The following is a 21,378-nucleotide window of genomic DNA, read 5'->3' as shown; positions in this document are numbered from 1 at the left end:
TTGGCACTAATTGGACCAAGCTGACAGTGCCCAGGGCGGCTTGAGTACTGTCATCAGAGATTTGACTCACCAAGCAATGGCTGTCGGTGCCTATGGAGCCCACCATTAGTGTCATTTTGGGAGGATCAAGCAAGCTTGGATGGTGCTTTGTGAGTCAACACCACTGCCTGGCCGAGCTTGCAGCCAGAGACCTCGAGCTTATAAGTGATTTATTCTTGGTCTCATATCCAGGCAAGGGCTGGAATCCAGCTTCCTGATCATCAGTGTATTGGTCCATTCCTCTGCTTATGGTCCCAGAAAGTCTTCCCCAGAAGAAAAAGTGGGTTCTAGTTCTTCCTCTCCTCCCAGAGCACAAGACTTCCCATCTGATAATCAACCTCCAAGCCTAAAACTGGAACCTCAACCCAATCCTAGAATATGGAGCTCCCAAATGAACTCTTGGCCCCAAGACTCGATGCTCAACTGCAATCGTGAATTCTGGACCCTGAAGTGAAAACTCCTCCTAGGGATAAAATCCTCACCCCAGCATGGAACTCAGACTCCCCAGACAGATGCACCAATACCTACCCCAAATCCTGCCTTCATATATTGCAGCCTCATCTCCCAGATAGAACCTTGTACCCTGGGAATCAACCGTTAGCACCAGAGAGCAAAGCCCCACCATCCTCAGAACAAGCCCTAAATTTTAGGAAATTCTGTTCTCAAAACCAGTCCAGGCTCTTCTTATATTTTGTTTCCTTAACACAACCTCAACTTGGGGACCAGATGAGGGGAACCCAAGCTCCCTAAAATACTTCCCTTCACATTTTGTAGTAGGAGAACTAGAGGACTCTCACGCAACGGAAACCCCCGTTTCGAGGAAGGCTGCACTCTGATGCAGAAAGCTCCATGTAAGTGGCATCCTGGTTACTCACAGCCTCATCCCACCACTTCCTCCATCCTCTTGGCTCCACACCAGGGTCGGGATGTCTGGCTTGTCTCCTCAGCCCCAGAGGATCTGCCACGCCTGGCTCAGGAGAGCAGAAAGCCCCTGTGCATCTCTCAGGCACTGGCTAGGTTCTTTGCACCCCCAAAAGAGGGGTTTTCCTTATTCATTCTTGGTCTGTTCAGATTTTCTTTCATTGTGATTCAGTCTTGGTAAGTTGCATGTTTCTAGGAATTTCTTCTAGGTTATCCAACTTGTTGGCATATAATTGTTCACAGTAGATGAAAATATAAGAGGAAAGCCCCCTACAATTCTTTGGGTTTATGTGGTATCCATTACAATGTCTCCTCTTTCATTAATGATTTTATTTATTTGAGTCTTCTCTCTTTTTTCTTAGTCTAGTTAAAGACTTGTCCATTTTGCTTATCTGTTTAAAAAACAAAACAGTTTTGTTGATCTTTTCTACTGTCATTCTAGTCTTTATTTCATTTAATCCCTTCCTTCTACTAACTTTGGGCTTAATTTGTTTTTCTTTTTCTAATTCCCCGAGGTATAAAATTAGGTTATTTATTTGAAATCATTCTTTTTTTTTCCTTAATGTGAGTATTTATCACTATAAACTTCCCTGTTAGAACTGCTTGTGCTGCATCTCCTAACATTCCATTGGTTTGCTAGGTTTCCACTTTCACTTGTCTTGAGACTTTAAAAATTTCCCTTTTGACTGTTCAGGAGCATGTTGTTTAATCATATTAGTGAATTTCCTCATTTTCCTCCTATAATTGATTTCTAGTTTCATATCATTGTGGTCAGAAAAAATACTCAATGAAATTCCAACCTTCTTTCAATACGGTAAGACTTGTTTTGTGGCTAACCTGGAGAACTGCTAAAGCATTCTTGAGCAAGAACAGAGGCATCACACTTCCTTTCTTTTTTTCAAGACAATTTTTTCTAAGACAAATTGCAAATTAAACTAAAAAGCTATAAGTATCAAAACAATACTCTGTTAACATAAAAAAATAGACATATAGATCAATGGAACAGGATAGACAGCATAGAAATAAACCCACACATACACTGTCCACTAATTTTCAACAAAGATGCCAAGGATATACAATGGGGAAAGGATAGTTTCTTCAATAAAAGGTGCTAGGAAAACTGGATATCCACATGCAAAAAAAGTAAATGGACCCCCATCTCATAGCAGGTACAGAAATCAACTCAAAATGAATTAAAGATCTAAATGTAAGACCTAAAATCACGAAAATCCTGGAAGAAAACATAAGAGTTAAGCTTCTTGACACTGATCTTGGCAACGATTTTGGGGGGTTGACACTCAAAGCAGAGGCAACAAAAGAAAGTATAAACAAGTGAGACCACCTCGAATTAAAAAGGTTTTGCGTGCAAGGTAAAAAATAAAATGAAAAGGCACTCTGTGGAGTGGGAGAAAGTATTTGCAAGCTATATATCTGATAAGGGGCTAATTTCCAAAAATACATAAGAAACTCTTACAACTCAATAGCAAAAATAATAATAATACCAACTCGATCAAAAAACAGGCAAGGGACCCGAATAGTCATTTTTCCAAAGAAAACATACAAATGGCCAGCAGGTACATGATAATGTGCTCAATGCAAATCAGAACCACAGTGAGGATCAGAACGTGGTAAAGAACCTCCTGCCAATGCAGCAGACATGGGTTCGCTCCCTGATCCAGGAAGACCCACTATGCCATGCAGCAGCTAAGCCCGTGGGCCACAACTATTGAGCCTGTGCTCTAGAAGCCCGGGAGCCACAACTACTGCAACCCACGTGCCCTAGAACCCATGCTCTGCAACAAGAGAAACCACCACAGTGAGAAGCCCGCACACCACAACTGGAGCGTAGCCCCCACTCGCCACAATCAGACCACAAGTCAACAAAGCCCCAGCAGAGCCGAAAATAAATAAATAAAATGATTTTAAAAGACACAATGAGGTAACACCTCACACCTGTTAGGATGTCTACTATTAAAAAGACAAGAGAAAACAAATACTGACGAGGATGTGGAGCAAAGGGAGCCCTTGTACACTGCTGGTGGTGTAAACTGGGCAGAGCCATTTTGGAAAACAGTGTAGAGGTCTCCCAAAAAATTAAAAGTAGACTACATATGACCCAGCAGCCCCACTTCCGAGTGTATATCCAAAGGAAACGAAATCACTTTCTTGAGGAGCTAATTTATACACCCAAGGTCATTGCCACATTATCCACGATAGCCAAGATATGGTAACAACCAAAGTGTCTACTGATGGATGAATGGATAAAGAAAATATAGTGTGTGTGTGTGTATATATATATATATGTATACACAGATATGTCTGCATGTATATAAATGGAATATTATTCAGCCATAAAAAGAAGGAAATCCTGCCATTTAGGGCAACATGGAGGAACATGGAGAGCCTAATACTAAGTGAAGTAAGCCACAGAAAAGATAAAGAAAAATAAATACCATATAATATACTCATTGGAAAAGACCCTGATGCTGGGAAAGATTGAAGGCAGGAGGAGAAGGGGACGACAGAGGATGAGATGGTTGGATGGCATCACTGACTCGATGGACTTGAGTTTGAGCAAGTTCTGGGAGTTAGTGACAGGGAAGCCTGGCGTGCTGCAGTCCATGGGGTCACAAAGAGTCGGATATGACTGAGCAACTGAACTGAACTGAATATCACTTATATGTGGATCTAAAAAAGGAGGGGTTGAACTGAAAGAAACAGAGAGTATAATAGTGGTTGCCAAGGGCTGGGAGGTGGAGTAAATGGAAATGTTGGTTAAAAATACAAACTTCAGTTACAAGGTAAGTTCTGAGTACCTAAGGCACAGCATGCTGACTATGGTTCCTAATACTTGTATACTTGAAATTTGCTAAGAGTAGATCTTAAGTGTTACCAAACAAACAAAACAAAGTAACTATGTGAGAAGATGGATGTGTTAATTAACTTGATTGCAGGAATGATTTCATAATATATACATATACCTATCACCACACAGTACACTCTAAGTGTACTACAATTTTATTTACCAATTATACTACAACGAAGCAGGGTTGGGGGAGGAGGCTGTTTCCTGCCATCAAGAGGAGTCAGGAGTCAAGGACAGAATCTGTTGCCTCCATCAGGACAGGCACTCCCTCGGGTCCGAGCTCTGTCTTTGCACCAGGAAGCTAAAGGAAAGTGCGAGGTCTCCAGGCAGGAAGAGGTCCTCGCTGGGCCTGCTGGGGTCAGGACGAGGTTCTTCACGAACTCCAGTCTAGCCTGAGAGCCAGGGTCAAGAACGGATATTAACCTAATGTTGATTCCGGACCTATGAAGAGGCCTAGAAAGAGGCTGGAACAGGACTCAGAAGTACAGATTTGGGGGACTTCTCTGGTGCTCCAATGGTTAGGAATCCGCCTTCTAACAGTAGAGGATGCAGGTTCGAACCCTAGTCAAGGAATTAAGACCCCACATGCTTTGGGGCAACTGAGCCCATGCACCGCAAACACTAAACCTATGCACTCTGAAGCCTGCGTGCCACAATAAAAGATTCCGCAAGCAAACAACATAGCCAAATAAATAAATATTTTTTAAAAAGTACAGACTTTGATAATCCTGTGACAATCTGCACCTCAGTTTCTCCTGTGTAAAGTGGGGCCATGAATTCTGATCATGGGCCCCAATGAGAAATCAGAAGAAGAAGTAGGAGGGAATGGTTTGAGGCTGTTCAAATGCAAGGTTCACAGCCCTGTGAAGTCTCCAAGCTCAGGGCAGAGACAAAGAGCTTTTTTTCTCTCCTCTCTTCCCCTTTCCCACCTGCTGCCTCATTTCTCAGCCATTTTTCCGCATTCTCTTTTACTCTATGATCATCCATCCAGACCTTTGTGCTTTCCCTTCCCTTCACAGTTTAATAATTTAATAAGTACGGAGCCTCAGGGTGAGGGTCTGGGGCTTTGATCTCAATTCTGGGAAAACAAGAGTAGCCTTGGCCTGTCTGGGCTGATTTATGGCCACCTTTTATGGTTTGTGTGTGTATGCTGGGGGAACTGGCCCCCACGGAGAGCGAGGAGCCACCTGAGAAAGCCTGGCCAGGTTGGGACTGAAAGCCACGGCAGAAGCCAGAGGCACATCACAGCACAGGTGCCAGGGCCCCGCCTCCACCCACCTGGGAGCCACCTGTGACAGACAGAGGGGGCATTAACTATTGATGGTGTCCCAGCGGGTAGGAATGGAGCCAAGAGCTCAGAGCCAGCTCTGTCCTGCTCTCTCCTCTTGGCTCTAAGGTCTCAAGGCCTTGGGTAGGACACAGCTTGCAAGGGAAAACTCAAACATCAGCATGCTCACCCCTGACTTCCCAAGATGCCCCCGCCCCATGCACAGCCAAGCTCTTCCAAGCTGAGCCACCTGTATGCCTCACTGACCACTGCCTCAGAGGTCAGAATCCTCCAACACATATCCATACAGGTGGCACCTCTCCAAATCTTCAAGTCGACCTTCTAAAGTGTCTCCCAAATCAATCTGCTTGCCTAGCTGCTCACAGCCCTGCCCTGGGAAAAGCCACACCTCTCCTCCCCTGGAGGAACAGGAACCTCCAGCCTCGTCCTCCCCTGCCCCTCTCTCTTGCCCCAGAGCCTTCCAAAGCATCTACAAGATCTTATCACTCTTCTGCTCAGTGTGTGCTCAGCTGCTCAGTTGTGTCCGACTCTTGGTGACCCCAGCCACTCAGTCATGTCTGACTCTTTGTGACGCCTGTAGCTCCTCTGTCCATGGAATTTTCCAGGCAAGAATACTGGAGCAGGTTGCCATTTCCTACTCCAGGGGATCTTCCCCACCCAGAGATCAAACCCGAGTCTCTTGCGTCTCCTGCATTGGCAGGGGGATTCTTTACCGCTAGTGCCACCTGGGAAGACTTCTCTTCTTTCAATAGCTGCCCTCAGGATGGTACACATCACAGTTGCCACAAGCATTCGTCCCCCTCAGGTGTCCCTCTGGAATTAACTTCTGCCATCCAGAAGAGGTCATCCAGCAAGGTCAGAGCCTTAAGACCTCATTAGCACCTGGTCCATCCAGGTGTCTGACCTTGGACAAGTCACTTCCTCTCTCCAGGTCTGAGAACTCTAGACCTGGGCTGAGAAAGGAGCTAAGACATAATGACCTCTAGGGTCTACTTGGGTTCTGATGTTAGAAGTCAGTAACCATGCCTCTTCCACCACCCCCATGCACATACCTGACCAGCTTCAGGGAAAATGTATTCTAAGGACATTTGCTGGTAAGATCAGGGTTTAGAAAGGAAAGCAAAGCAAAGCAACCACAGAGAAGAAGGGCTCCTGGCCCCTTCTGCCACTGCTGTCAGAACCGGATGAGCGATTCATAGGCCACGGGCATCTCAAGGGCGGAGATGACATCCAGTGCCCCTCTCCCTATTCTTCACGCCCAGCACCAGGCCCAGCACAGAGGGCATCAACACATGAAATGAATCAGCTGGAGCATCCTCACAGTTGCATTCAACTCTGATAAGGGCAAAGTGTCTCCTCTCCTCGCTCTCAAGGGTACCCGGACACCCCCACCTAGACACACCCACAGCCCCATTCCCTGGAGAAGGTCAGCCTTTCAGTAGATGCCAGGCAGAGGCTGGGGGTCAGCCAAGGGGAAAGACGAAGATGAAAGCCAGGAGCATGTGGAAGTGCCACCACCCTCATCGAAGGACAGAAACCTCCCTGGCAATGTTCTCCCTTTCCTGCCCCCACCTAACCTCTGGAGCAGCCAGCATGGCATGACGGGGCAACAGAGGCAAAGAATGCTATCTGGAAAAGCCAGTAGACATACTTCCGTCCCCTCTCAATCATCCCAAGAGGGTTCTCTCTCCTCCTCCTGCCCCGCCCCCACACAGACAGCCAGTGGGACCAGCAACTTGCTTCCACAGGTAGAGAGGCAAGGGAGCAGCCATTCAGTGATTTTCTGCAGGAAGTTCCATGGCCTGGAAGGCTGGGATGACACCAGCCAGGACTCAGCCCTCCCCAGTGGCTCAGTCGTAAAGAATCCACCTGCAGTGCGGGAGACCCAGGTTCGATCCCTGGGTCGGAAGATTCCCTGGAGGAGGGCATGGCAACCCACTCCAGTGTTTCTGCCTGGAGAATCTCATGCACAGAGGCTATAGCCCCTAGGGTAGCAAAGAGTGGGACACAACTGAAGTGACTTAGCACACACATACTCAGAGCCAGCTCTGTCTTCAACACGGGCTTGTGTCAGACCGCTTCCAGGAGCGCCCTTCTCTGCGCCCCACACCCAGCTCAGTATCCTCAACTGGGGTGGTACTGTCTTCTCTGAATGGCTTTTTTATGTTTTGCCACCCCTCGCAGCTTGTGGGATTTCAGTTCCCTGACCAGGGATTGAACTCAGGCTCTCGGCAGTGAGAGCACAGGGTCCTAACCACTGAACCACCAGGGAGCTCCCCTACTGGGGTGCTTTTTAAAATATTGGAGAGTTGTTTTTTTAATGACACAGGTGACCAGTGACATTTAATGGGCAGGGGTCACGGATGCTAAATGAATAGTTCCACACCCAACATGGCAGGAGCAGCCCTGCCCCCAGGAACACAAAGCCAACCCCTACTCATTTTCAGATCACTTCCCTGGTCATTTCACTACCCAGACCCCCAAGACCAGGTCACGTTCCTCCAAGTTCCCAGTCTTCTCTCTCACAGTCCTTATCCAAATATTAGTGCTGTGTAAGAAACTGATGGTGAAGGATAGGGAGGCCTGGCGTGCTGCAGTCCATGGCGTCGCCAAGAGTCGGACATGACTGAGCAACTGAAAGACAAAGACGAGAAACTAAAGAGTTGGCAGAACAGTTAAAGCCGTGCCCCAGCCTCCAGGGGTGGAACACAGCTCTCCGCCTCTAGCGCGGGCTGCACACACGACGTCCTTTCAAAGAGTGCGAGGTGGAGGAGAGGAAAGTGCACCTTCAGCTTCACAGTGGAGAAGCCTGATGAGCTCTACCTCAGCCTGTGACCAAGGTCCTCAGCCACAGCGATGAGTCATGCTGATGACACTTACTGTTCATATGATGCAACTAAAATGGGACTTCACCGCTATGGTCTTTCTCTCCGAAACCTATAACCATAGTCTAATCATGAGAATATCAGACAAATCCCAGTGAAAGGACAGTCTACAAAATATCTAACCAACACTCCTCAAAATTGTCAAGGTCATCCAAAACAAGAAACGTACGAGAAACTGTCACAACCAAGAGGAGCCTAAGAAAACACAACTGTATATATAAAATGTAGTAGCTATAAATACAATGTGGCATCTTGGATGGGAGCCTGGTACAGAAAAAGAACACGGGGGAGAACTGAAGAAATCAGAGTGAGGTACAGACGTCAGTTGAGGACCATCTTCAATACTGGCTCACTAATGTCACACATGTTCCATACTAAGGTAAGATGCTAAGGATGAAGGCCACCGGACATGGACTACGTGGAAACTCTACTATTCTGCAATAATTCGGTAAATCTAAAACTGTTCTAAATGAAAAGTTGTGTGTTTTTTTTGTGTTTTTTTTTTAAGAGTTGTAGGGCCAAAGTCAGAGAGATCTTGGCTAGAATCCCAGCTCCACCTCATACCAGCCATGTGAGTTTGGGCAAGTTACTTAACCTTTCTGAGCCTCAGTTTCTGCATCTATGTGCTGTGCTTAGTCGCTCAGTTTTGTTTGACTCTTTGCGAGTCCATGGACTGTAGCCCGCCAGGCTCCTCTGTCCTTGAAGATTCTCCAGGCAGGAATACTACAGTGGGTTGCCATGACCTCCTCCAGGGGATCTTCCCAACCCAGGGATCAAATCCAGGTCTCCCACATTGCAGGGGGATTCTTTATTGTCTGAGCCACCAGGGAAGCCCATTTATGCATTTATAAATAGGGATAATAATCATACTTACTTCACATGACTGTTTTAAAGGTTAAAGGGGATAATAGGTGTAAACAGCTTAGCATAGTCTCTGGCACATAAGTGTGAGTAATTGCTATCATATTCTGATTCATTTGTTCATTTGCTGTTCTTGTTCTGAGCTAACTCCCAGACTGGAAGGGGAGCTCCATGGCAGCAAGCCCTCATCTTCTTGTGTTTTACCATATCCTCAAGCCTAGGAGAACAGCTGCCTCATCACTGATGCTTAGTCTGTGTTTGTTAAACAACAGAATGAGCCCTTCCCATCAGAGTATCCTTGGAACCCCAACTCTCACCCTGGGAGAACTTCAGTTCTGGAGCCCAGCGCAGAGCCCTGCCTACCCCCAGATCTTCAGCTAGAGCACAGAGAAAGCCAAAGCCTCCCACCTGCCTTCCGGTGACTCTTCCTCCTCTCTGAGCCCTGCTTCTCTCTCCACCCTGCCCCACAGACATCAGCACCTGCTCATTTCCTAGAGCAGCAGGATCCGCGTAATGACCTCTGATAAACATCTTTTAATAAACCCTGTAGCTGGATCTGTCATCCAGAAGCTATAGTCTCCTCACTTCCTGCTCTCACCGCCATCTCCTCCCACTTCCTGGGCTGGCCCATTAGTGCCTCTGGTCTCACCAGGTAGACCTTCAGGCCCCCAAGGCCCCTGGACTCTGGCTTGCTGAGGAATGGCCAACAGGCTGCCCCGGCTATTCCATAAGCCAGACTCTCCCGACCGGCCTGGAGTCTCAGCAGCCTGGCCCGGGTCTGCCTGTGCCACCCAGCCTGACCACTGGCCAGTCCACTTCCCTCCAGCCCTGCAGGCAGTTTTCCCAGGCGTTACCAAGGAGACCACTCACATCCTACCCAGGGTTGCCAAAGCAACCAGCTCAGTGAGGAGCAGCCCCTCGGCTTCCAGCCCCTGGGTGTGCAGAAGCAGGAGTGAGAGAGTCACAGGCCAACAGGAAATGGGCCCAGGCAGCTGGCACACCCAGGTGGAGGCAGCTCCCGCGTGCCCTGGGCAGTGCCCCACACGCTCCTGTCCTCCTTCCTCCCACCTCTTCCTTCTCTGTTACTGCCCTGGTGGTGCCCACACCACCACCATCTTTGGCTCTGATTTAGAGCCAATGCCTGGACCTCAATGTACACATCTTAGAACTAGGCGCTTGTCATCCCAGATGCTCAGGGAGAAGAAAGTCCCAATATGCAGAAATTCCCCCCAAGGCTAATTTTCTCCCTCATGAATTTTCTCCCTCATGAACTTTTGGTGTCCCAGTTAAAAATCCAAGTTGTGCCATTTCCTATTCTGGACAGACCTCTTAGAACACATGAGTCTCAGTTTTCTTGCCTATAAAATGGGAATAATACCTTCTTTCCACTTACTGAATGATTAAATGAATTAACCTACAAGAATGCACCCAGCATAGTGCCAAGCATCAGGTCTCACACTTCTTAAAAATCCTTTTTTTCTTCTGATGAATAAGAGCCCTCCTGGCCATAGCGATTGGTCAGAAATGCTTCCAGATTCACCCATGGGAAGCCTAGATGAGTCCATCATCTTGGCTGTCCCACCCAGCCCTTTCAGCTTGACCTAGGACAGAGCCCTTTAGCTCCATTAACCTCCCAGCAGCTCAAGATGCTTCATTTGCTCCTCCTCTTTTCTCTGCGGATGCTGCAGTTTAAAGGAAATCACTACACTCATCTGCTCAAAAGCCACCCATAGCTCCTACTGCCGACAGGATCGACCCAAACTCATTCTGGCATCCGAGGCCCTGTGAGATCTAACCTCAGTCTATCTTCAGAGGTCGACCCGTTCATCTCCCCACTGTGGGTCTCGCCTCCCAGATGGGAAGGACTGCTCATTGTCTCTGCCAGCACCTTGTATTTTCCTGCTTCTGTGCCTTTGCCTCCATGCCCTCACCAAGGTGCCCTTGAATGTCCATTCCAAATCTCCATCCAACTTCAGGCTCCTCTCCTCTGGGAAGCCTGATTTCACCAACTCCAAGAATACCAGAATGGGTGTGTTCTGAGGCCCCACAGCCTTGATAGTTCTCAGACTCTGAGGCATAATGAGGCAGAATGACCTGGGGCTCCTGTTAAATATGCAGGTTTGGGAGTTCTATCACCAAGGTGTTCTGAGACAGTTGGTCTGGCCTGGGGGCTGGGAACCTGCATTTTAGATGTGTTTTCAGTTGATGCTGATGCTGGCGAGAGAAAAACCTCACTTTGAGAAACACTGGCCCAAAGGAACATAAAGTTCCCTTGAAAGTGTCCGATGACTGGCTGATGGGTCTGCAGAGGAGGTGGGAGGGGTGGGGTCGGGGGTTGGAAAGGAGCATCAAGAACCCTATGGTACTCTCTTTCCCTCTTCTGGGAAAGAGGCCAGGAGACTGCTCCCCAGTTTCTCTAACACAATGGAAGACAGGGCCCACCCAGAGTGAATTCTATGGTGGCAAAATGTATAGTGGTTGCAAGAGTGAACTCTAAAATCAGAGAGACGTGGGTTTGAATCCCAGTTCCATCAGTTTCAAACTGTGCGGTCTGGGATTAGCTATTTAACTTCTCTGAGCCTCTCTTTCCCCATCTATAATGGTGACAACGATAGCTCCCCACTCAGAAATAATCTACACAGAAGCACTAGGCACCCAATAACCACCCAACACATGTGGCTGCTCTTATGTTACTGTGATGGTTAACAGTACAGAGTTCAAAGGTCAGACTAGATAAAAACCCAACAGGGTGTGCAGGACAGATGCTCCAGGTTCAGCATAGGGGCTGTCTCAACTCAGCTCTCTGAAGTCTTGGTGTGACAGAGGAGGCCCCCAGCCCCCACCCCTTCACAACGCCAACTCTGTCTGCTGCAAGGCTGGGGGGTGGACAGATGAGCTAACCCAACATGCAAGTGTCATGACAGCCAAGTGAGGAGCCCAGACAAGGGCTGTGGGAATATCTGTGGGTCAAGCAAAGAATGGAGGCCTTGAATTTCCGATGATGGCAGTCTGGGTCATGACGCTGAAGACTATTGATAGGAGAGGGGCAGATGAAAGGAATACTTTAGGAGGATCCCTTTCGCAGCATCAAAGGAGGAATGAGAGGCAGAGGGGTCAGCTACTGCAATACCTGGACTGGGGACCCAGATGAGGGGGAGTACCAGCAAGGCTCTGAAGGCTGAAAAATGGCTAGGACCTTGTCCTAGGCAAATGCACCCCCCAACCCCACCCCAGAGCAGTGAGGAGGTTAAGAGTCTGACAGACAAGTTCCTGTAGCTCACTCTGGTCCACCTCAAAGAGTCAAAGCTCCTCGGTCAACCTCAGATACTCCCCCCTCTGCCTGCCAGGAGCCTCGGCCACCACAGAAAAAAGCCTTTGAAGACAACAGATGTCTGGTGGGTACAACCCCCAGCCAAAGCCGGAGGGGGATGATCCCCCCTACATCCGTCACAACCAGTGGCTTTATCAAATGTCCAATTCAAAAGCACCAGCTTTAAAACGATGGAAGGCTCACTCCGTGGTATAGACCCCAAAGAACCGAAAACAGGTGTTCAAACAAAAACTTAAACACAAATCTTCACAGCACAAAATTCACAGTAACCAAAAAGCGGAACAATCTCAATAGCCATCAGCTGGGACGTGCGTGAACAAAATGCGGCAAATCTACACAGTGGAATGTTATTCAGCCACAAAAAGGAAAGAAGGTACACATTAGGACATGGACGAACCTTGAAAGCACTAGGCTAAGTTAAAGGAGCCAGACACACAAGGACAAATGTACTATGAGTCCATCTAAGGGAAATGCCCAGTGTGGGCAAATGCATAAAGACAGAAAGCAGACTAGTGGCTGCCGGGGATTCAGGCGAGGGAGTAATGAGGACTGACTGCTTCACGGGCACAGGCTTCCCTTCTGGGGTGATGAAAATGTTCTGGAACTACATAGAGTGGTAGCTGTACAATATTGTGAATGTACTAAATGCCACTTAAAATGCTAAAACGGTGAATTTTATGTTATGTGAATTTTACCACAATAAAAAAAAAAATGACAGAAGGTGGTCTTTCCCATCCCCATCCCATCTATGGGTGACCATGGCAGACTGAGTTGGAGGAAAGCCTCCCCGAAGGCTTTCCTAGTTACCTTCCCCCCAGTACCAAGCACCAAGTAGGCAGGCACTCAGAAAGAGAGAGGGAAGGATGAAGATCTCTGTTCTCTGTATCTGTCTCCATGAAGCATGAACCCCCTACTCCAGTCACCCTGGGCCCATCACTGAGAACATCTACACACATTTACTCACCCTGCCCCAAGCCTTTGCTGCACGTCCCTTGCCCTACCTCCTGTCCATATCTAGGACTCCCACTGCACCCCTTGCCATCTACCCAATTTCTACAGTTCCTTCCATGTCCAACTCAAATTCTTCCCTGATTCCCCATTTCTGACCTCTGCTCACACATATCTGGGATTTTAACAATCCAAACAAGTATTTGATGCCATCCCTTCCCTCAGCCCCACCTTATCAAGTAGATCTTCATTCTGTGAATGTCCAGGGATGTCACGAGCCCTCACCCCTGACCCAGGGACATAACCAGCTCTACATAACTATCTGTTGGTCCTTATCCAGGATCTATACCTTGGACCTCTCCCGTGGACACTCCTAGACCAACACTGTTCAGACCCCAGTGTGAATCACCATCAGTGGAGTGAGGTCAGGGTGTCTTCAGGAAGAAGACCGAAGTCTACCACCTGACAGGTGATGGAAGAGCTTCATTTCATGTCAGCCTGACAGCCAGACCAACCTTAGATCTCTAATGAGTCCCAGGGTCCCCATTATGCCAGGTCCTTTCCAGTTGTTTTAATTAAAACGGTGAGAAATCAATAGATGGCAATTATGGAAGGAGAAAAAACAATCAAGAGTTCCCTGCCCCCAGTAAATTTCTGGATGGACACTGATAAGAAGCAGAGTTGAAATTCTGGGTGAGTACAAAGGAGAATTTGGGGTGGACAGTCTTAGAATCACAGCCAGTATCAAGGTCATACCAATAAAATGGGGGTGGAATTCTGGATGACCGTTGATGTATCAGAGAAGACCCCTAGCTCAATGCTGACATAGTTAGAAAGGAACTTGGAGTGAACATTAAAACAATCACAGAATAAAACTGATGGTTCTCTTAGGATGGGGAAAAGTCAGGCTGAGAAGCCGAATCAGGAGACCCTAGACGAAGGACGGAAGTCAGCTTTCTTGGCATGTTCTAATCCATCTCAGCCTCGGTAGGAGCAGAACCAAAATTCTCATGGCCCCTCCTGTAGGTGTGTGGTTAGGGACAGGGGAGAATGGATCCTGGAAAACCAAGCCAGAAGGGAGATGGCCAGGAGAGGGAGACTGCTGGGGTGAGGAAAATTTCTCCCCCATTTACTTCCACTGAATAAGAACTGATCCCTATCAATCAGGGAGGCAGCGCAAGGCGACTTTCTCAGGCCAGACAGGTGGGGAGTCAGGCAGAGGAGGAGGCCAGGGTGGGAGCAGGGAGATAGGCGGGCCTCAGACCCTGTCCTGCCCACTCCCTCCCTTGTCAAAGACTCCAGTCCCAGAGACTTCACATCCCTACAATCCCAAACTGTAGGTTAAAAAAGCGGTGCAATTACGGAAGCCTTCTCTGGGCTTCCCTAGGGTCATGGATGGAACACAGCCTTCTCAGGGTAATTGATGAGCATTCCAGCGCCGAGTCAGCTCACTGGCCCCCAGCTAACTCCTGCCCTTGAAGGAGTCAGCCTGACTTTGCCACCTTCTCTTGACTGGCCCATTGAGTAAATGGGCAAATCATTCTCCCTTCCCCTCATTTCTCTCCCTTGTAAGAGAGAACATTGAACTGGATGACAAACACAAGTTCCACCATCATTAGGAATCTGTTTTCAATGTTCAGAAAGTCATCATACATGCAATACTTACAGCTTATTTCTGATGATTAAAAATGATACTTGCCTGCAATACTTACAGCTTATTTCTGATGATTAAAATTAATATTTGCTTATTGTAGAAATTTTAGAAAAGAGCAAAATATTAAAAAGAAAAGAAAAACTCTAATAAGATCTCATTACCCAGAGGAAACCATGGTTAACCTTTTGGAAACTTTCTTTCCAAGGTTGCTTGATTTCTATGGGGGAGGGGCATCCATGACATTTTAACAAAATTGGGCTCTACTGTTTATGCAGCTTTGCCACTGCTTCTTACAACTGTCATTATGCTGCTGTGAGCATTTTCCCAAGTGATCAAATGCTCTTCAAAAATACCATTTTAAAGGTTGCATAATACTCCACCAAGAGGATTCACCATGATTACAGGGCATTTAGATTGTTTCCTAGTACAAACAACACTGCCATAGCATCCTAGGCTCGTGTACAAGTATTTGCCTTCATCTCCATTTCTTCAGGATCCATTCTGCAGGCAGAATCACAAGGCCAATGAAAATGATATTTTAAAAGGGATTGATGTGTGCCACCATATTAATTTTCAGAAAGACACAACAAACCCACTGATGTGCCCAAGGTGAGTGAGAGGTGGTTTTGGAAGTGTCAGAGTTAGAATGCAGGATTGTGGTCCTGTCTCCTCTCCTCTCCCCAGTTCTGAAGGTTAACTGTCCAGCATAAGAGAGGGTAGTATTCCAAGACAGAAGATACAGGTCTGCAGTCTAGCTCTGCCGCTCTGGCTTTGGGATCCTGAAACAAGCATTGCTTCTCCTAACTGTGAAATGGGTATGACGAGCTCTGAGCACCATGCAGAGCAGTTTCCTTGCTCATTTGAAAAGGTATTTGTGAAAGTTCTTTGTAAACTTGCCCAAGAGCTTCCCTTCCTAACTCTTAGTCATCCGAATGCCCAGTCAGTACTGGCTGGTTTTCAGGATGATAGAAAAGGAGCTTTCTGAAGGGAATCAGTGGGCTCTGAGGGCCTGGGAAGGCCCAGGTGAGTCTTCAAAAGGTCAGAGACAGCACTGAAGAGGTAAAGCAAAGAACAGGGCCTGGCACCTCCCTTAGGGTGCTGAGTAGGTCAGTGGACTTAAGAGGGCAAAGACCTTGAGATCTGTCTCAAGGCTCTCAGCCCATCCTTTCTAGAGTTCTGACTGGACATCTAGCTTTTGGGGAACCAGAAACCAAGCTGATTCAGTGGATACAAAAAGTCAGTAGCTGCAGAGGACTCCAGAGGCCACCAGCTCTGGTCCCTTCTTCCAGGCTGTTATTATTCGGCCCTGTATTTTTAAGACCCTCCAATCGGAAAGGCAACTAGTGTTTCCAGCCATCACCTCTCCAGCCATGGTTAGATGAAAAAGGAGGCCGTGGTACTTCTCTTGGGAAGCACAGCTGGCCGGCCTGAGCACCCTGCCACACTTCCCCATCCACTGGGCAAATGCCCTTCCTCACCCCCTGCATCTGCACGCTCGCCTAGCACCGTGGCCTGAGGGGACTCCAGTGACGTTTCTGGTGTAGCTGGGAGAACTGCGTAGACCCCACGGAACGCCATCCTCCCTGATTTTCGCCATCATCACCGGCAGGCCCCCACCTCCAGCGCACCCCCAACGGTCAGGGGTTCATCTCCCGTCTCCAAAGACGCACAACAGGTGGCACCTGTGTGGCCTCCCCAACCACACCTCTCCACCTCTCCCTGCCCCTCCACCTGCACCCCAGTCCGCCAGCTGAGCCCGGCCCCGGCGGAGCCTTACCTTTGAGGTTTTGGGGGTGGGCCCGCGGCGCCCGGCTCGGGTTTCCTCGGGGCAGAGAGGGAATACTGGAGAAGTTGTTACCCATGGCATCCGGCCCCAGTGGGGTTCGGCACTCGCAGGGGGCAGGCGAGGCTGGGCTGGAGCGGAGGTACGGTGTGCAAGTGTGTGCGCGCGCCGGCGCGCGCGCCGCCGGGGGAGGGCCCTGGTGGGGCTGCGGCGGGGGGCGGGCGGGCCGCTCCTCTCCTCTCTGTGTCTGGGCTCCGCGGTCCTCGGCGGGTCCTGCCCGCCGCGGGGGTTCCTCGCGCGAGCCGGCTACCTGCCTGCCATTTTTCGCGGCGGGCGCGCCCCTGGGCCGGGGCCGGCGGCGCCCGGGGCTCCCTTCTTCCTCCCGCTGGCGCTCGGGTTCCGGCTGTTGGCTCCGGCACGCTTCCCCCCGGCCATAGAGTCGGGGCTCTCGGTGCGGGCGCTCAGCGGCTCGGCCTGCCCGGAGGCTCGGCGGCTTGGCGGCCGGCTGGGTCCCCGCCCGCGGGGACGACCGAGGCGGCGACGTGCGTGGTGCCCTCCCGCCGGCGGCTCGACATGGAGCGGGGCTCCGAGGAGCGCGGGGTGTGCTGGGCGCTCTCGCGGTGGTGGGTCTCCCGCCCGCCCCCGACGCCGCGCTCCCGCCCCCGCCGGGTCCCCCGCGCGACCGCCGCCCCCGCCCCCAGCCGTCGCCAGGATTCCCTCGCTCCGGTTGTTATGGTGACAGCTGCGCCGGTGAATGAGCGTCTTAGTGACTCGCGCGCGCCCGCTCAGCCAGATGTGGCGCCGGGTGCGCGACGTTCCGGCCAACACTAGCCCTTCTTGGCCTGGCGGGGGAGCAGATAGGGGTCAAATATCAGACAGAGACTGGGGCTCCAAGGGTTGGGTTTATTCCCCTCACCAACAGTGGCGCTTGGTCTTGAAAACAAGGGAAACCATACAGTAAGAACGGTGAGCTCCCTGGATACCAGGCCCGGGACGAAGTAACTCTTATTTCCGATTTCTCTAGTAGCAGGTACAGTGCCTGGCATACAATAAAAGCTCCAGAAAAAAATAAATATATATATATATATACTTTTTTTTTTAAGTGGATGATGACTGAATAAATGAAGTGAGATTAAGAGTCCCACCCACTCTTTCCTGTCTTGCAAGATGGCGGTTGAAAAGGCTGAGAAGCCGAATGCTAAGGAGAAAAAACCTGAAACCAAGAAGGCTGATGCTGGCGACAAGGCTAAAAAGGTGAAGAAGGTTAAGAAGGGGAAGCCCCACTGCAGCTGAAACCCTGTCCTGGTCAGAGGAGTTGGCAGATATTCCGATCAGCTACATATTCCAGGAAGGCCTTGTACAAGAGACAGTGTTCAGCAGCTAAATCCAAGGTAGGAAAAAAAAAAAAGGTTCGAGTTCTTGCTACTGTCACAAAACCAGTTGGTGGCAACAAGAATGGTGGTACCTGAGTGGTAAGACTTCACAAAACGCCTAGGTATTACCCTACTGAAGATGTGCCTCAGAAGCTGTTGAGTCACGGCAGAAAACCCTTCAGTAAGCTTGTGAAAAAGCTGCGTGCCAGCGGCATCTCTCCCGGGACTATTCTGATCATCCTCACAGGGCACCACACAGGAAAGAGGGTCATTTTCCTGAAGCATCTGGACAGTGGCTTGTTACTTGTGACTGGGCTTCTGTCCCTCAATTGAGTTCCTCTGCGTAGAACACACCAGAAATTTGTCACTGCCACCTCCACCAAAATCGACATCACTGGTGTGAAAATCCCAGAACATCTCACTGACGCTTACTTCAAGAAGAAGAAGCTGCATAAGCCCAGACACCAGAAGGCTGAGATCTTCAACACAGAGAGAAATAGGAGATCACAGAGCAGTGCAAGGTTGATCAGAAAGCCGTGGACTCATAAATTCTGCAAAGAATCAAAGCTGTCCCTCAGCTCCAGGGCTACCTGCGCTCTGTGTTTGCTCTCACAAATGGAATTTATCCTCACAAAGTAGTGTTCTGAACTTCTTACAAAGAACCTAATTAAATAACTTGTCCATTAAAAAAAAAAAAAAACCACCCAGCACCTGACCCTTTGCTCTCTGTCAGCTCCAAGGGGCACTGGGACAAAGGCTCAGATCAAGAACCCCAGGCTGTTCAGTTGCTGGACACAAAAAGGCTTGGGGAGCCTTTAGATGAACACAGACTGGACCTAGAAGACTGGATGGAGGGCCAAGCCTCAGGGACAAATCTCAGGAACAAACTGTCAGAGAACCACCAACTCTGAACTGAGTGGTTCTGTCAGCTCCAAGAGGTGGGGGGCCTCTGTGGCTTGCAGCAGTCAAAGAAAGCTTCCTGGAGGAAAGGGCCTTCAGCAAGTCACCTGTTCAAATGACTCATCCATCCTGAAGCTCAGCACTGATACTAGGACCTGCAGGAAGGGAAGGGAGTCATCTCCTACTTGGACAGGGGGGCATCTTCTTGTCCTTGTCTTTTTTTTTTTTTGGAGTATAATTCATTTACAATGTTGTGTTAGTTTCAAGTGTATAGCATAGTGATTCAGTTATACATATACATATGTCCATTCTTTTTCAGATCATTTTCCCATATAGTTTACAGTACTATCCTTCTCCCTGTCTGGTCAGGGCTAGAAGAGGAGCCAAGGTCCTGCTGGGAGAGGGAATCTGCCTTCCTTTTCCGCCACCTCTAGCTCCCTGACTGGTTTCAACAACTCTGATCCAGAATCCAGCAAGGACACGGGCTGGCTTCGGGCATGCCATCCATCCTCTTCTGGGTGGTTCTTTCCGCAAGTCTCCATGTGACAGCTCTTCATTATTCAGGCACAGTTCATGTATCATCTCCTGACCTTCTCTGACCAGCCCAGCCAGAGAACCCCCCCAACTCTCAGTTACGCTCCATACCATTACTCTGTGTTATCTTCTGGAATTAATTTGAAAGTAGACTTTCCCCCCTGGTTTATGGTCTACCTCCCCCCAAGGTGAGTGGAGCAGCAGGTCAACTCCATCCACCATGATGTCACCAGTCTCCAAGAGAGTGCCTGGTACATGACAGACTGTCCAACACTGCTTGTGAAATGGACGAATCCCCCTGGCTGCCAGGCGAATTCCACCAAGAGGCGTGGGAGGAAAGCCTCTGAACCATCCCTTTTTCCCCTCTCCTGCCCTCCACCCCCACCCCATTGCAGGCATCACATCCTTAAATGTCTGGGACTCCAGGCGAGCTAGAAATATCTTTGACAGCTGCTCTCTGGGGTCTGGAGGGAAAGACAGCTCCCTTCTCCGCCCCCCGCCTCTTAGATGCCCAGGATCACGTGCCCAGCCAGCTGCAGAATGGACGTGGCAGGTCAGGGGTGCTGTCTTTTTATGGGTGTATCTCCCCAAGGCTCATGCCAGCTGATGACTCATGCATCAGAAATCCATGGGCTCTGAATGGCAGCACACTCATCCGTTTGCACACACACTTTTACTCTCTCGCACACACTCACTTCTACACAAATATCCACACTCTCACACACTCATATACCCACTGAAGCCTGCTGGAATGAGGTCACTCTAGGCTGCTGCTGGCATCAGAATAAATCTGAAGACTGTATAGACGCGACTAGTTCCCCTGGAGAGTGTGTGAAGTGCAAGCCCTTGGTAGGATTTACTGACAGTGGCTGGGGGGGAAGCTTGTCATCTCCTTCCCTTCCTTAGGGGGATGGGCTGGGACATAGAAGGGATGGGGGCTGGTGAGGCCCCATGGTAGGGAGGCAGGGATGTCATGGGTCCCATGTGGTCTAAACCTGGGGCTCTGGGCCAAGCAGGGGAGAAATGGAGAAGGTCACAGGGAAGGGGAGACAAGGGGACCAGACACCGGTGCCTGCCTGAGGGGTCCAAGGCTCTGCTGCTCAGGACAACCTGACCCCAGGGAGCTGCACAGGAGGGCCAGAGGCATTAGGGACTGAGGCAGGGAACTGAAGGTAGGACAGAAACATCCCCTGATCTCAGAGGCTGAGAAGATAATGAGAGCATCCACGAGGCTGAGATTAGGGTGAGATGAGCGAGGCGTCCCTGTGTGATGAAATGTAAGGAGGCACTCGCCCTTAGAACCATGCAATGAACAGCCACCCTGCTCTTGCTCAGGCTTGAGTGTGATGCCTCTGAAATCTTGTACCCTATGTCATGGGTCCCCAACCAGTGGGCCACGGACCAGTACCAGTCCATGGCTTGTTAGGAACCAGGCCGCATGGCAGGAAGTGGGTGGTGGGTGAGCAAGTGGTGAGTGAGTGATCGAAGCCTCATCTGTTTTTGCCACAGGGCTTCCTCACAGTACTGCCTGAGCTCCGCCTCCTGTCAGATCAGCAGCAGCATTAGATTCCCAGAGGAGCACAAACCCTACTCTCACTGTCTCCCATCACCCCCAGATGGGATCATTTAGCTGCAGAAAAACAAGCTTAGGGCTCCCACTGATTTTGCATTATGGTGAATTGTATAATTATTTCATTCTATATCACAATGTAATAATAATAAAGTGCACAATAAGTGTAAAGTGCTTGAATCATTCCCCCACCCTATCTGTGAAAAAATTATCTTCCACAAACCCAGTCCCTGGTGCCAAAAAGGTTGGGGACCGCCGCCTTATGTCATCTCCCTAGACTGGCCCTAGTTTTCCCAAGGAGCTCTGTGCTATGGTGGGCGGGTGGAACACCACTGTCAACTCACTGTAGGTCTCTGGCCAGGCAGGGACCTCGAGGAGGTGGGTGTGGCTGCACAGGACCCAGAGCAGCTGAGGGTGACCCCTCC

At 49.5% G+C, this 21,378-nt stretch overlaps 1 protein-coding gene and 1 pseudogene across 1 annotated transcript in view; one reads left to right on the top strand and one right to left on the bottom strand.

Moving 5' to 3' along the window:
- Positions 1-16,783, bottom strand: part of NEURL1 (neuralized E3 ubiquitin protein ligase 1) — a 74,161-nt gene extending 57,378 nt beyond the window's left edge. Inside the window, exon 1 of the mRNA XM_070780772.1 lies at positions 16,571-16,783. Coding sequence (XP_070636873.1) covers positions 16,571-16,655 — 85 coding nt within the window. The 5' untranslated portion in view covers positions 16,656-16,783. The remainder of the gene's footprint in view (positions 1-16,570) is intronic.
- Positions 16,784-17,263: 480 nt separating this feature from the next.
- Positions 17,264-21,124, top strand: LOC139179969 (large ribosomal subunit protein eL6 pseudogene; annotated as a pseudogene).
- The last annotated feature ends 254 nt before the right edge of the window (positions 21,125-21,378 follow it).

Source organism: Bos indicus, chromosome 26 (assembly GCF_029378745.1).
Source record: "Bos indicus isolate NIAB-ARS_2022 breed Sahiwal x Tharparkar chromosome 26, NIAB-ARS_B.indTharparkar_mat_pri_1.0, whole genome shotgun sequence".
NCBI classification, from domain to species: domain Eukaryota; kingdom Metazoa; phylum Chordata; class Mammalia; order Artiodactyla; family Bovidae; genus Bos; species Bos indicus.
This window is presented reverse-complemented; position numbering and strand designations above follow the sequence as displayed.